Consider the following 15,615-nt stretch of genomic DNA (forward strand, 5'->3'; position numbering starts at 1 on the left):
TGCCAGATGTGCTCAGATGAGACACATGCTGCCCCACACGGCTGGGCCGGGCCCCGCAGGCCAGAGCACGAGGCTGGCACTCAGCCCAGGCGCAGCCGGGCCAGGCCAACAACACAGGGGCCCCAGGCAAGGACGCTGCACCGCACCGGGCCCCCAGCCGCCGCCACCGTCTCCACCTTGTCTTTATTGATGACGTCTGAGGACATGCTTAGAGTTTCAGCGACCCCAATGCGACCGCTGGACGCAGCTGTCAGACCTCAGTGAGGAAAGCACAGTGATTTACGAGCGTCTCTGGGGCACAGGTGGCTGGCCTCCTACGTCCACAGCTGCCCCAGGGGCCTGTGCGCGGCGGCCCGGATGGCGTCCTCAGACAGCGCGCGGATCTCCCGGTGGACGTCCTCGATGCTTCTGGAGGCGTTGACCGTCTGTGCGGGGCAGGGGACACAAGGCGTTAACGTTGGCAGTGCATGGGCTAGTCCAGGGGGCACGGCTTCGGCTCCTCACCCCCCAGCCTCGCCAGGGGACCGAACCGCTCCGCGCTCTGTGGCAGCCCCGTGGCCTGGTGCCAGCAGCGGACGTGGTGAGGGCAGCATGAGCCCCCTCCATGGCTGCGCCTGCACTGCCCGGAGCCCCAGGCAGGTCTGCGTCCGCTGCTCCCCACCTGCAGCCCCACTGCTGAGACCCTGCCGCCCAGGTGAACGGCACGGGACCCTTGGTCACCGGGGAGCCAGCCCACAAGGAACCGCTCTCCACCTGAGGGCCACGTACTGGGCACACAGGGCGGGCATGCCCGGGGCCCCTCCTTTGCCAAGGCTCAGCCCTGGGCGCACCAAGAGCCTCTCGGCAGCCGCGGGGTGGGCAGCAAACTCTGGACAAGCCCCAGGAACAGAGGCCCTCAGACAACCGCGACCCCCACGTGGGCCTCAGAGGCGGCGGCCCCAGCCGCTCCTGCGTGAACGCGTGCATGTGCCCCGCGGGCCTCTCCACAGAACGGGACCGGGGCCACTGCAGACACTGGGCCAGGGAGGCCCAGGATGAGCCGAGACCATGACACACGGGACCAGAAAGGGGCCAGCGTGAAGGGGCCTCCCGGAGGCAGACCCAGGCAGCATGGGCCTCGGACGGTGAGGAAGGCAGGTTGCTGCTGAGTGAGCCCTGCACACCAGTCTGTGGGCGCTGGGGTTTCACGTGGTCTCAAAGCCCCTCCTCAGAAGAACGCAGAGGGACGTCACCGTGAACCACCTGACCGAGGTGCAGGTGAGCACGGCTGGAACGGACATGCTGAAGGCGGATGCCCCGTGACATGGCAGCAACCACCCAGCAAAGGCGACAACCTGACTCCACGCACGAAGTCAAGCTAAGGCTCAGCCACGAGGAACCTGCGGGGCCTTCAGAAACACCGAGGCTGAGACGCTCAGAGGCAGGAGAGCAGCCACGAGCCGGGCACCACGTCCGTGCTTACAAAGCTCAGCGGGGGGACCCGGCATCCGGGCCGCGGGAGAGGACCCGTGTGAACGACCCAGGTCCACATGGGACGACGTCAGGTACTGAAACTTATTGTCAAACGGTCCCCGGAAGAGTTCCTTGTTAGACTTAAAACTTGTCTCTGTCTGTTACTGCTTTAAAGATGTCAAAAAAACTAAAGTAAACTTTCAGATCAACAGGAGCCAAGACTCCTATGAGGGGACCTGCCCTAACGAGGAACATCATCGAAGCTCCTAGAGCTCTGGGAACCCAGCTGAGAAGACAGCTTGGCAGAAAGGCAGCCACTGGTCCCTCCCTTCCCCGCTCCTGATGCTGTGGTTTCCTGTCTTGTTCCCAGCCGGTGCTGAAATGCAGTATGAATCATGGATAATCTACACCACGTAGAACTACTTAAAAAGAAAACCAGAGAGGGACTTCCTTGGTGGTCCAGTGGTTAAGGCTCTGCCTTCTACTGCAAGGGGCTGAGTTTCACCCCTGGTTGGGGAACTAAGACCCCTCATGCCACAGGGCGTGGCAAAAAATAAAAAATTGGTGAGAACAAACTGAAGAGAAAAAAAAAAGGAAATGAAGAAAACCAGAAAAAGAGAGAACTCTGGCATTCAGTAGCTGATAGAACCGGCCAGCAGAGGGCAGGGCAGTTGAGGCCCCACACTGCAGCCTCTGCCTGGGGAAAAGCACACCCTTCCCTCCAGCCCTGAGCATCCCGAGACACACGGCAAGGTCAGGTGTGTGCTTTAAACCTGCACAGGGAGCCCTGGCCACACCACTCAGCAGGGCAGTTGGGAGGCAGGGACCAAGGGCAGGGAGATGCATGAGCCCAACTGGCAGGCGTGCGGCCCGTCGCGCCCATGGATGCCACCTGCAGGGAGGCTGGAGACGGGCCAGGACTGGAAGTGCCCTGAGGCCGTGGGGACCATGCAGGAGGTGGCGGCTGGGGCAACGGGGATGGCCCCTGGCCCCCGCGGCCCAGGGCTGGAACCGTGCTCAGGGCATGGGAGGCCCCTCGTTGGACCCAGGTACACGCAAGCTGCCGCACTGCAGCCCCGACTCCCCTGGCCTGGCAGCGGCCCCTCCTGCACCAGCCCCAGGGCCCAGGTGGCACTCACCTTCCAGGGCAGGCTTGGGTCTGCCAGGAGCTGCTGGAAGCGCTGCAGGGCGCGCTGCTGGAAGGGGCCACTCTCGTAGCGCTCGCGGCCAAACTCGCCCCGCACCGCCGCCTCCGCGAGCTGCAGCTGCAGGAAGACGACCAGGTCGGGCTTGGGGAGGCCCACGTCCGGCTGCTTACACCAGTCCAGGGAGAAATTCTGGGGACAAAGAACCACCCTGAGAGGGGACCAGCGTAACGTGGTCTCATTTCTGGTTCCAGATTCACCAAGATGGGGGAGAGGGAGATGGGATGTGTGGGGAGAATTCTCACATGACAGCGGGTGTCCTTTAGGCCTCATGTGGTTTCTCTCTTGAGACTGTGTTCCGTCCACAGGACGCCCCGGGCCCAGGACCCCACACCCTCCAGCCAAACGGCAGCCAGTCCACGGGGCTGCAGCAGCCAGGCCAGGATGGCCCCCCGTCCCGAGGAGGGAGAGACCCACAGCCCTGGAGACCCTCGCCAGTGCCCTGCATGCCCTCTGTGGCATGTCCCCTCTCATTCACCCTCGCAATTCGCAGTGTTTCCATTCTGGAGGAAACCCCAGGCAGTGTGTGACCCACGGCCACACTGAGGCCTGAGGGTTAGAAGCTAACTGTGGGCTCAGAGCCCCGAGCACAGGCGGAGGGCACCTGTCCACCCTTCCCGAGCCCATGAGACGTTCACAGATGGAGCCGAGGGGCAAGTACCTCGGGAGGGCTCTCCTAAAGGAGGGCCCAGCTGCTTGTGCCGGAAAACAGGCAGAATTAAAGGGTCAGCATTCTGCAACCTTTTGTGAATTAACCATAATCAGAGACTGTTGTAAGACACCATGCCTTGACAGGAGCCTTGCAAACATAAACTTAAATGTTTAAATAGAAGGAAACAGAAGTAGAAACCTATATATGGAGCGTCAAGGGACATTTCAAGAATGGACCTTAATTAGCCAAGCCCTGGTTCAATCTAACTGTAAAAACCTAAGGTGAACAGACAGCATCTGGGCACTGACTGAGGACTTTCGGGGATGGCTGCCCACTCGCCGGGCTTGGGACGAGGGTGTGCAAAGCTCTCCTGGGGATGTGCACCGAGAAGCTCACGGGGGTGGACGCCGTGCCTGGTGGGTCACGGAGATGAGCGCGCTGAGGCGGGTGCTGGAGCTGGGGGTGCCCTTTCTCTGCTGGGGTATGTCTGAACATCCTAAATAAGAGGCAGGACAAAGCACCGTGCAGTCACACAGGCCATTGCACCTGTGAAACAGCAGCTCCCTGGAGTGGGGGTTCGGGAGAACAGCACCCCAGATACTCTCACCGTCTCTCATGAAAACAAGATGCTGGATGAAATGGGTCTGCTCACCGACCCCCTGCGTGACTGATGTGAAATGTGTCGGCCGAGTTAAAACTGCAGTTGTATCGGCGTGGACAACCCGCAGCTACAGAAGAGGCTGCTCGTCCTGTCTGAGTGACCGGGAGAACAGGGGGTCAGAGAGCCCAAACAGGGTACAAACTACACACGGGGCCGAGTGGCACTCACCTCCTTGGCGCTGGTGAAGGCGACTCCGGAGAAGGCATATCTGTCCACGACCAGGGTGACGCCCTGGCTCAACTTCTCCTTCATTAACGGCCTACAAGAGAGGGAAAGCCTGTGAGCCCCGGTCCCAGCTTCACAGCTCCTGAGTCTCAGGCTCAAAGCGTCCTGAAGACACAGTGCAGCTCAGACACCAAGTGGGTGCAGGGCCGCACCCAGGTGGCCACATGTAGCCGGGCTTTCATGCCCCAAGGCTCTGGATCTTCTCCCCAAGATGCCACGTGGGCAGCCCAGCAACGCCAGGCACAGAGAGGCAAGTCCACCAGGGGTGTGCACACAGCTGCTGCTGGCAGAGGCGCAGGGGCAGCTCGGCCGTCAGGCACAGGGGCCAGGCCCTGCGGGCAGGGAGAAGCTGGAGCAAGGGGAGGCAAGGGTGGACGCGGCCTGGAGGGGACGACAGATGCTCGTGTCCCCTCCTGGGAGGTCGGCTGTGGGCAGCGGGGGCCGAGGATGTTCTCCACAGGGGGCCCGGGGTCTCAGGAAGACGGGCACAAAGGCCACACCATCGCCAGCAGCACGGCCCGCTGATGCCCGGCGCCAGAGGAGACGGGCTGGGGGGGGGCCTCGAACAGGGAGCGGGCCCCTCACCGCAGCATCGCTCCTGAGTGCACACTGCTGACACTCACAACCTCTGGAGCCCGCAGGCAGGGAGCCCACGGCCGAGCACAGGACGCCCCCAACGCGTCGCTGACCAGGCCGAGCAGAGCGCACGGGTGGGACATCCGTGCTGGGCGGAAGGTGAATCCAGACAACAGGCACCCGCCGACCTCAGAAACCAAGGGAGCTGTTCACCCACAGTGGACGGCAGCGAGCTTTCTATGTGACTCTGACTCTTAGAACCATTTCATGTCTCATGTATTCAAAAACTGAGGTCAACAATGGGGAGAAAAAACCCCCAAATGATACACAAAGTTAAATGAACCTACCCGGATCCCAAAGGAAAACACAGCAAGAGGGAAAAGCACGTCTGAGACATGTGCACACAGACCCCGTGTCCTGCTCTAACCACTGAGCTGCAGCCACCTCGAGCTCGACCAGGCTGAACGCAGATGAGGTGGCGATTCTGAAACCACCCCATAGCGGGCAGGACGCAGCCAAGTGAGCAGAGCCCAGCAGAGCCCGAGGCGCCGGACGGGAGAGTCGGTATCAGACAGACGTGCGCAACGTGAGCGTGCACCCCAGAGCAGAGGTCGGCTGCTAAACACCTCTCACCAAGAGGACAGCAACCGGTCTCGGCTACTGCAGAAGGCGCGGGAAGCCAGACCCGTCAGAGGGGCGGAGGAGCCAGCCTGAAGGGGTCCTGCAGGCCCTGTCTGGGACAACCTGAGCAGCAAACAACGAACAGCAGAGGTGGATGCCCCATTGAGTCCACGTGATGGTGGACGGACAGACAGCAGAGCAGGAAAGCTCTTTACACAGAACCTAGCTGGTCCATGTAGGAGGAATGAAGACATCAGAGAAGCAGTGACCACCTCAGACAGGGCTACTGTGTGCTACACCACTCAGCCGTGTCCGACTCTGTGACCCCAGGGCCTGCAGCCCGCCAGGCTGCGCTGTCCATGGGATTCTCCAGGCAAGAATACTGCAGTGGGGTGCCGTTTCCTCCTCCAGGGGATCCTCCTGACCCAGGGATCGAACCCGAGTCTCTTGCCTCCTGCAGCGGCAGAAGGGTTCTTTACCAGCAGTGCCACTGCGAACCCAGCGGTCAGCTTGACAAGAGTGTTTTTACACAGTATTCTTGACAGGAAGAAGCCACTCAGTGGAAGAGCAGAGCCGGCAGCCCTCTCACTGAGGAGTCAGGGGAGACCACCAGTGATGCCTCAGTGGGCCTGCATGGGGACTCCTGGCCTCGAGAGGACCCATGTCACTTCTGTGGTAGCGTGGCCAAAGTGCAAGCCCAGATCCACTCGGGAGGAAACACAAACCCAGCATTTCACTAACAGCCCGCGATCTTTAAAAAGAGAGCAAGGGTAAAACAAATGTGACAACATGTTGTTAAAAGCGAGGCTTGGGAAGGTGCTGCTGAACTGCTACGGAAAGCAAGAGAGAACGCTTACTGCTAGGAATAAATCCTTGGATGGCCCTGGAGGACCAGCAGGTTCTGACAGACGGGGAGGAAGTGGAGGCATTAGCAGAACACAGCACTGCAGGCAAGGGGCACTCTGCCCATGGCACTGCCCAGGAAGCTCTGGCTGAGACGCCAGGCAAGACTGAGGTCACGCAGCTGGCTGACGACGGTGCCAGACAGTGGCCCAGAATCCAACCTGTCAGCCAAGGACTTCCGTGGGTCAGAAAAATTGATCTGATGGGAGTGGCCGGGGTGACCTGAAGGGGACTTGTGGCAGAACAGACTGGGGCGCACAGGCCGGCACGCCTGGACAAGGCCAGGGCTGAGGGGAGCGGTCCTGTTTCTCAATCTAAACTGACCTGACGTTATTTTCTACTAACCCACAAAAACCAAAATCAGAACACCCAGGTCGAGGAACCTTAGATGTGCTAAAGATTCTAAGTATGGCCTCACTGGGACTTCCCTGGTGATGCCAATGAAGCGAGATGGTTAAGACTCTGCGCTTCCACCTAGAGGGCACAGGTTCAATCCCTGGTTGGGGAACTAAGATCCCACAAGCCTGAGTGCAACCAAAAAATAAATTAAGAACAAACAAATAAATGTGGTCTCCTTTTCATCTAACATGTGGAGGGGGTAGGCCTTTCCAGACAAGACCCTGGCTCGGCCAAGGCCAGAGGGAGCGCAGTGCCAGCCTGCTTGTGGGAGGGTGCCAGGCACAGCCTCTCGGGCACCCACCAGCAGGCGTCGTTCCATCCACGGTGGGGCAGCCTTTCTGGACAGCAGGCCGCAGGGACTGAGAGGAGAGCGAGGCAGCTGGGAAGCGCGCCGTGAGGCGATCTGTCCACAGGGACCCCGTTTATTCGTGTCAGAACACCTCCCGGGACACACGTGTTACCGACACACACGTGTGCAGATGAGAACAGAAGCACCTGGGAGTGTGCCCACAGGCTCTCTGTCAACAACGGTACTGGGTAAAGAGGGATCCCACCAAGGTGATGTACAACAAAGAGGGGGCGGAAGAGGGCAAACCCCAACAACTGTCAGCCTCACTTAGTGACGTGTCACACTGGTTCATTCAAGACATAACTAAGAGAGACTCCGGGTGGGGGCGGACGACCTGGGGACGCTCTGTATGTCTCCATCAGCTTTTCTGTGCATTTGAAACGACCTAACGTCACAAAAGGAGTGGGGTGGGGGGTATTAACTAGAGCTTTGGGGATCTGTGAGTATAAGAACGTGTAAAGGTACAGCCTCCAGCGTGACTCTCAGCCACTCAGAAACAAGAGCCGCACTGAGTCACGGGGGAAGTACAGAGCAGGGAGGGTGGCAGGGCCAAGGTGTTTACACGTGTTCCCAGCGGTTCGCAGAGAAGAGCAGGTGCACCGAGTGATCCTCCACCTCGCTTTTCTTTTCCAAGTAGGAGCCGAGCAGCTTGCCAATTTCAGTTGATCTTTCTAAAACAAGAGAGAAAAAACACAGAAAATGAGATCAGGCTCGCCATGGACATTAAGAAGAGTTTGTGCAGAACTTCTGGCCCTGACCCAAGTCTAACTTTGAAGTTTATTTTACTACAACTTTGGACACGCTTACACCTTTACATGAGGAAGGGCAGCAGTGTGTAGACACTGGGATAAACAAAGCTTTAGGAGGAGAGAACTCAGGTAGGAAGCAGCAATCAGAGGCAGTGCCAACCAAGGGGGACTGGGTCCAGGACCTGCCTTGACACCAAAAGGATTTTTAAGTGCTGCATCTGGCCCATAGTATCCGAGGTTCTCCGTTCCTGCAGTCCACCAACCCAGGACTGCATAGTACTGTGTGTTTATTGAAAAACGGTGTGTGTGTGTGTGGACCCGAGTAGTTCATACCTATGTCATTCAAGGGTCAACTGTATAAGATTTGTAGACTGTCTGGCTTAAAGATTAGAACAATAAATATTCAAGGAAGCATTTTCCCTCCACTGCTGTCGCCGTTGGTTTGTAAACCCTGAACTTCTCTTGAATACCTAAGTATTGATGATATTCTTACAAGCGTTTTCGAGACCAATGTTTTACGTTAAAAATTAAAAGTATGACACAAAACCAGTCAGAACGTAAACACTCAAGGGTGGGCGGGCGGAGGAACCCCAAAACAAATCGGAGACTTGGGTTACAAAGCAGCACCAGGAAACTTCTGGGGGTGACTGTCATTACTCTGGCTGTGAAGACGCCTTCTGGTCTGTACACGTACTGAGACTCACCAAACACAGGACCTGACTGCACGTCAGCCGCGCGTTAATCACCACAGACGTGTCCGGCTGAGTCTCAGGGGCCACAAGGGCCCTGCGCCCCGACCCGCGGACCTACGACGGCGGGCCAGGCCCACGAGGCCTTCGCTTCCCACCCTCAGGGCCCGGAGAGGTCCCGGGTCGCGCCCCATCCCCGGCCCCCCGGAACCCCGCGCTCGCCCGGCCGCCGCGCCCACCAGGGAAGCGCAGCAGCTCGGCGCGGTGGCCCTCGGCGCACAGCGCGTCCACCAGCTTGCGGCTCTGAGTGCTTTTCCCCGCGCGGTCCACGCCCTCCAACACGATGAGCGCGCCACGCCGGCCCGCCATCGCAGCGTCTTCCCGCCACCACCGCTCCAGACCGCCCGGGCCGCCCATTGGCCGTGGTCGTCCGCGGCGCGCACGGGGATTGGTTTACATGGGCTGGCTTCCGCGGCGCACGCCGGAATTGGCTCACGTGGGCCGGCGTGCGCGGCGCGCGCCGGGATTGGCTAACACGGGCCGCCGTGGCCGGATTGGCTGGGACTAGTACGGCGGAAGCGGCGCGACTGGCCTGGGAGTGCCTCTGTCGCACCGCCTCTTCCGGGCGAGAATGTCGGCGCGCAGTGTCCCGCGCGGGCCGCCGTCGTTGGCGCGGGTGTCTGCTCTTCCTGCCAAAGCGCGGCTGCAGCCTTGGGGCCTTCCCGTTGCCCACTTCTCGACGGCGGGAATCTTGAGGGCGAGCGGCTCGGCACCCGGAAGCGCTCCGTCAGGTTGACGGCTGTCCTCCTATGGGCGCGAACACTGCCTTTCCATCTAGCGGTCCTGCCTTCAGGGCTTCGTGGCCTTCGACGGCTCGTCCCCAGGCATCCTCATGAGGGGGACCGACCTCAACCTAGGGGTTTGGTGCGGACAGCAGCGTCAGGCCCGTTACGTGCTGGGAGCCGCATTTCCCAGAACTTACTCTGGAACGCTCGGATTGGCCGCGGAGAACTCCGGAGACGGCCAGAAATGTGGCCGTGGAATTGAGGGCTGCTCTCCAGGGAGTCCTCGAGAAGCGCCAGCTCCCTAGACTAGAGGCGGCCGAGAGCTCTCGGGGGCTGGGGTGGCCACGGACCCCGCAAGCTCCAGACGGTCCATCTCATGTTGGGGCTGAGGTCGTGGCAACAGTTGGCCTGGCTCTCCGCCCCCACCTCACTTGTGCAAGCCCCTGATTTCGCTGTGACCCAAGAACACCTGTGGTAGCTTTCCGTTTTCCTGATGGGCCCTTACTTGATTAGGTTGTGGATCCTGGAAGGGTGGTAGATTGTTACTTCCAAGGCTTCCTTCCTTGATGTTGAGCTTGTAGAGTAACCGGAGCTCACTTTCAGGAAGAAAGCTGTTGTGCAGGTAACCCCCCCACCCCCCAACTTCCAGTCCCCAGTCTGAGAACCACATGTGCACACTTAGGGCTGCTTTTTCACCCTGGATCCTGGAATGAACACAGACAAGCTACACCAGTGCCGCTGACGGGGAGCACCAGCCGGAAATAAACAACTGTGAGCTGAGTCCACCGCGACTTGGGGGTATTTTGTTACTGCGGTACAATCTACAAGAGGTCACTGATACACTAATAGCACAGTATTGCCTTTGATTAACTTGTTTTGTTCTGAAACTTTAATCTCCTTGCCTTCAAAAGGATGAAGGGCTTACAGTAGGGACCCTCCTGAGGTTGGACAGCCTTCTATCACATCACCAGGCTGACAGGCAGGAACATGGGCGGTACCTCAGCTTGTGACAGCTCAGCCTTCCTGGTCACCCATGGAAATGGGGGCAGCCTGGCTGGCCTGCCCCTGCATGCTGGGGAGCCGTGGATGCCCTTTTAATAGCAGGAAATACTGAACTAGCAAACGTAGAGTGAAATTTCTTACTTAGCTAAAAGAAGCAGCACTCAGCAACTGAACACCAACAGCCAGAATGCCAGCCTCACTGGCTTAAATCATCCGGATAGCTAGTTATCTCACATAACAGAGTCCAGAGTTAGGCAGCCAAGAACTGTTTCTGCTGCTAGTGATCTCAGATGCTGGGTCAGCAACTCACCAGTTCTCTTAGCTTGTCCTTCAGCCACAGGGTGACTGCGTACCTCCGTGTATCTGGTCCTGACCTCGCATCCCTGACACACGAGTAGGAGAGCCTGGGCATCTGTATGTCCAGTTCCTCTGTTCCCTGCTGCGCTGACAAGTCTCGAGGCTGTTTTTCAGCACAGTCTGCCCTAAGCAGTGCAGGTCCACCAGGGAGGCCTGACAGGTGGGCACAAGCGCATCTGCTTTGTGCAGGAGATCCCAGCTAAGGTGCCAGGCCTGCGTCTGCTTGGAGGCAGGTGAAGGGAAGTTGATAATTGCTGAAACTGGCCCATGGGCACATGGAGTCTGTTAGGTTCTCTCTGCTTTTGTGAGTTTGAGACTTTCCATTAAGTAGAGGCCTTATAGCCCTGACTGTACCTGTTGCTTAGTGATGCACCTTCCATCCCAGGAATCCGTCAGTCTTCACTGCTGTCCATCAAAACCTCTTCCTGTGGGTTGCAAGAACAAAATGCCACAAACTGGGTGGCTTTAACAGCACATTTTCCTCACAGTTCTGGAGGGCCAAGTTCGAGGTGCCAGGAGGGCTGATGTCTCCCTCTGGGTTGCACACAGATGACCACTTTCTCACTGGGTCCCCACATGGCCTTCCCGCTGCACAGCTGCGGAGAGGTCTGGTTTCTCTTCCTCAATTATTGCTCAAACACAGTCACACTGCGGGTTCAGGGATTCAGCCTGTGAATTCTGAGGGGGGCCATTCAGGCTGCAGCACTCACGTACTTGCAGAAGGAGATGCGCTGGGCGCACCACTGCCCCATGGGACGCCACCTCCCAGCCCTGCCCGCAAGCAGACGGCTCGGTGGCTAAGTCCCTGCCCAGGAGCCGCGGGCACCGTGCTGTGTCTCCTTCACACGGCAGACTGCGCCTCTGCCTCTGCCCCCAGCCCTGTCTTCGCGTTTCTACTTGACTGGGAAGACAATGGCAAGGCCCTTTGAGGGCAGATGCCACAGTGGGAGGAGTCCGGGTCCCCGAGTGACCCCGTGGAACATGGCTGCCTGCCGCCTGGACTGTTCCAGAAGAAGTAAAGTTCCGTCTTTTCTGTGCTACTGAGTTGGGTGGGTTTCTCTGTTAGAGTAGCTTAGCCTTACCCTCAGGCACTGGCTCTCAGGTGGGGGACATTCTGACCCTCATGACTTGGGGTGCGGGTCTGACAGCATCCAGTGTGAGAGGCCCAGGGTGCTGCTTGCCCCCGACAAGCACAGGAAGAGCCCCCCCCAGCACAGGCCTACTGGGCCGAATGTCAGTAGTCCCAAGGGTGAAATCTGTTATCAAAGATTTATCCACAGCATACAGAAATAAAAAGCAGGGATGAAAAATGCTGCCTGCCGTAGGAGTCAACAAAGGACGTGGCAGCTGTCAAGCCAGCAGCGGCTGCAGCTGCCCCTGAGAAGCAGGATCCTGGCCGCAGAGAATTAAGGCGCACGCCAGAGGAGTGAGTCCAGGGAGCCCACATTTGCATCTTCCCATACACATAAAAGCGTTAAATCGACTCACTTGAGACGTCTGGTTAATCAATAGTACTCTTTCGATGTTTTGACTATGTGGTTTTTGCTCAAAAACTCTCATGTATCCTGATTCCTTCCTTACCTCCTTGAAGCAGTCTCTCAGAAAGTCCTCCAGATAAAACTTAATTCTTAACGTTTAGGTTGTGCAGTTTTTTTCTTCAGTCTACAATAGTGAGAGAATCATCTCTCATCTTTGCAGTTTCTAAAATGGTCTTTGGGCTTCCCTGGTGGCTTAGTGGTGAAGAATCTGCCACCAGTGCAGAAGATGTGGGTTCAATTCCTGGGTCAGGAGGATCCCCTGGAGAATGAAATGGTGGCCCACTCCAGTATCCTTGCCTGGGAAATCTCATGGGCAGAGGAGCCTGGTGGGCTACAGTCCATGGGATTGCAAAGGAGTCGGACATGACTTAGCGACTAAACAGCAAAATGGTCTTTGTAAGAGAATTCATAAAGTCTTCTTATGTGAATGAAAGAAAACAGACTGCTTGTGTCTTTGATATGTGAAGGCCACTACCCTTTATTTCTCCATAGATGATGGTAAAGAACATACCGTGAGAGAAAAACTACAAATAGCCAACAAATTGTGAAAATCTGCTTAGCCGCGCTTAAAATCAAAGGGACACAAACACTGCGGTTCTTTTTTTTCCCCCATCATGTTAAACAAAGATAATAAAGCCTGATGAAATCTAGGGTTAACTGAAGTAGAAACATACTCAGTTAAGTGTCAGTTTAACTGTCCCCTCGGCCAGTGCATGTAGAAATACCAGCACTTACAACATGCCCTCTGAGCCAGCAACACACTTTCTGAGCATTAATCCTAAAGAACTAAGAAGACAATGTGCTGACCAATAGGGCCACAGCAGTGCTACTCCTCCCACTGAGAGGTGGGGGTCTACTTTCCCCTCCCCTGGAGGCTGGGTTGGCCCCAGGGACTCACTTGACCAACAGATTGTGGTGAGGTGTTGTCTTGGGATGACCCAGGTGAGGTCACAGTCTGGCAGCTTCCACCAGGGCCTCTCAGAACTCTCTAGAAGCTCTGGGCTGGAGAGGCCACACTCTAGGTGCTCTGGTGCAGGTACCAGTTGAATGCTACCTTCCAGTCACACTGGAGATCTCTATCGTATTGCACAGAACAAAACAATAACCCGACTGAGCCTTGCTGGGATGCCTGCCTCATAGAAGTTTTGAGTTCCAATAAAATGTTTCTTTTAAACGACTAAGTTTACAAGTATATTATGTAGGTAGATAACTAGAACAGACAAATACATACAACTATATGAACAAATGTTCACCAGAACATTTATGGTAATGAGAAACTGGAAACCCATCAGAATATTGTTCCTCTATAAGCAGCCTGTTAAAGTATGGTACAGTAACCCAGTGAAATACATCTAGTAACCAGGATGACATAAAACTGAGTAAAACATGAGATGGTTGGATGGCATTGCCGACTCAATGGACATGAGTTTGGGTGAACTCCAGTAGTTGGTGATGGACAGGGAGGCCTGGCATGCTGCAGTTCACAGGGTCGCAAAGAGGCAGACATGACTGAGCAATTGAACGGAACTGAACTGGCCAGAATTTGCGAAGAATATTAAGTTAAAAATGTAAATGGTAGAAAAGTGGATAGTATGACTCACCAGTTAAGAAACCCAACAGCTCAATTTTAAAACTGGGCAGAAAATCTGAACAGACGCCTCACCAAAGAGACATACAGGCAGCAATATGCACGTGAAAAGGTTCCTAACACTGCATGTCATTGTTCAGTTGCTAAATCGTGTCCAACTCTTTGTGACCCCATGGACTGCAGCACGCCAGGCTTTCCAGAACTGGAAATAAAAGGAGATACCGCTACATGTCTTTTTGTATGGCCCAAAACCAAAACACTAACAACACAAAATGCTGGCAAAGATATGCAGCCACAGGAACTTGCACTCATTGCTGGTAGAAATACAAAATGGTACAGCTCATTCTGGAAGACCGTTTGGCAGTTTCTTACAAGGCTAAACATTACAGTCTGATCCAGCAATTATAGTTCTTGGTATTTACCCAAAGGAATTGAAGTGTGTGCACACAAAAACCTGAACATATATGATTATAGCAGTTTTATTCCTAATTTGACAGAACCTGGACTCAACCAATAGGTGAAGAATAAACTGTGGTACAATGAAATATTCTTTAGTGTTAAGAAGAGATGTGCACAATTTCCCTTTTGGTCCAATGGTTGATAATCTGCCTTGCAATAGAAGGGATCTGGGTTCAATCCCTGGTCAGGGAAGTAAGATCCCACCTGCTGTGGAGCAACAGTCTGCTTCCTGCAACTACTGAGCCTGAGAGACACAACTAGAGTCTGTGCACCGCAAGGAAAGATCCCACGTGATGCAATGAAGATTCTGAGTACTGCAGTACTTGACGCAGTCAAATGATTTTTTTTTTTAAAAAAAGCAGCAGCTGTCCCGCCATGAAAAGGACTGGAGGAAACTTAAAATGCATATTACTAGGCGAAAAAAGCTAATCTGAAAGGGCTACACATTCTATGATTTCAACCATATGACATTCTGAGAAAGGCAGAACTAGAGACAGTGAAAGGATTAGCGTTTGCCAGGGGTTCCCCAGTTGGGAGAAGGGAGAAGCAGCTGATTTTTAGGGCAGAGCAACTATTACATTTGATACTGTAACATAAATGTACAACACAGAATGAATCCTAATGTAAACCATAGACTTCTTGTTGTTGTTGTTTAGTAGCTAAGTTGCGTCCGAATCCTTTGTGACCCTATGGAGTGTAGCCCGCCAGGCTCCTCTGTCCATGGGACATCCCATGGCAAGAATACTGGAGTGGATTCCCATTTCCTTCTCCAGGGGATCTTCTTGACCCAGGGATCGAAGCGGAGTCTTCTGCATTGGCAGGCGGGTTCTTTACCAGAGCCAGCAGGGAAGCCTTAATAATAATGTACCAATACTGTTTCATCAATTGTAATATATGTGCCCCAGTCATGGAAAAGGTTCATAAGGAAAACTGTGTGTATGCATGGAAGGGGTGTATAAGAACTCTTGTATTTTGTCATTTTTTTCTCAGAGCCAAAAACTGCTGTAAAAATAAACTCTATTAATAAGAACACGTATCTACTCGAAACAATAAAATAGGTGTGGTGTGCAACAGTGCACGGGAACGTGCGTGTGAATTTTCACACCAAGCATTAAATGGAGCGGGGATGGTTGCACAGACACTGGTATCACTTGGATCGAAGGGTGAGCAAGACGATCGCAGGCCCGCGCCTCCGGGAGTGGGGAAGCTGTACATCTCCGTACAACCTCAGTTTGTATAATGCAGGTAAAGCTGGCAAAACAGTGAACGCATTTCCCCTTTTACATGTCCGCCTTGGGTTTAGAGCAAGGCTCTCAAGAGGCGGCACGCCTTCAAGCCCGCCTCTTCGGCGACTGAACGCCGGCCCCCGCCCGGCGGCTCCGGGAGTCGCAGACTCCGAGCCAGC

At 55.5% G+C, this 15,615-nt stretch overlaps 1 protein-coding gene across 2 annotated transcripts; it reads right to left on the minus strand.

Annotated features, from left to right (window-relative positions):
• Positions 1–164: 164 nt before the first annotated feature.
• Positions 165–8,922, minus strand: DTYMK (deoxythymidylate kinase). 2 transcript variants are annotated; one of them, XM_061122692.1, is made up of 5 exons: positions 8,721–8,922; positions 7,606–7,714; positions 4,139–4,229; positions 2,592–2,717; positions 165–425 (listed from the first exon to the last, which is right to left on the minus strand). In XM_061122692.1, exons 1-5 carry the CDS (start codon positions 8,896–8,898, stop codon positions 315–317), a joined length of 615 nt encoding a protein of 204 aa, XP_060978675.1. In that variant the 5' UTR covers positions 8,899–8,922; the 3' UTR covers positions 165–314. The 2 variants fall into 2 exon arrangements, with proteins under 2 accessions (XP_060978675.1, XP_060978674.1); XM_061122691.1 differs by having other exon boundaries at positions 2,592–2,789; positions 8,721–8,920.
• Between the last annotated feature and the right edge of the window lie 6,693 nt (positions 8,923–15,615).

Source organism: Dama dama, chromosome 20 (genome assembly GCF_033118175.1).
Source record: "Dama dama isolate Ldn47 chromosome 20, ASM3311817v1, whole genome shotgun sequence".
Classification (NCBI taxonomy): Eukaryota; Metazoa; Chordata; class Mammalia; order Artiodactyla; family Cervidae; genus Dama; species Dama dama.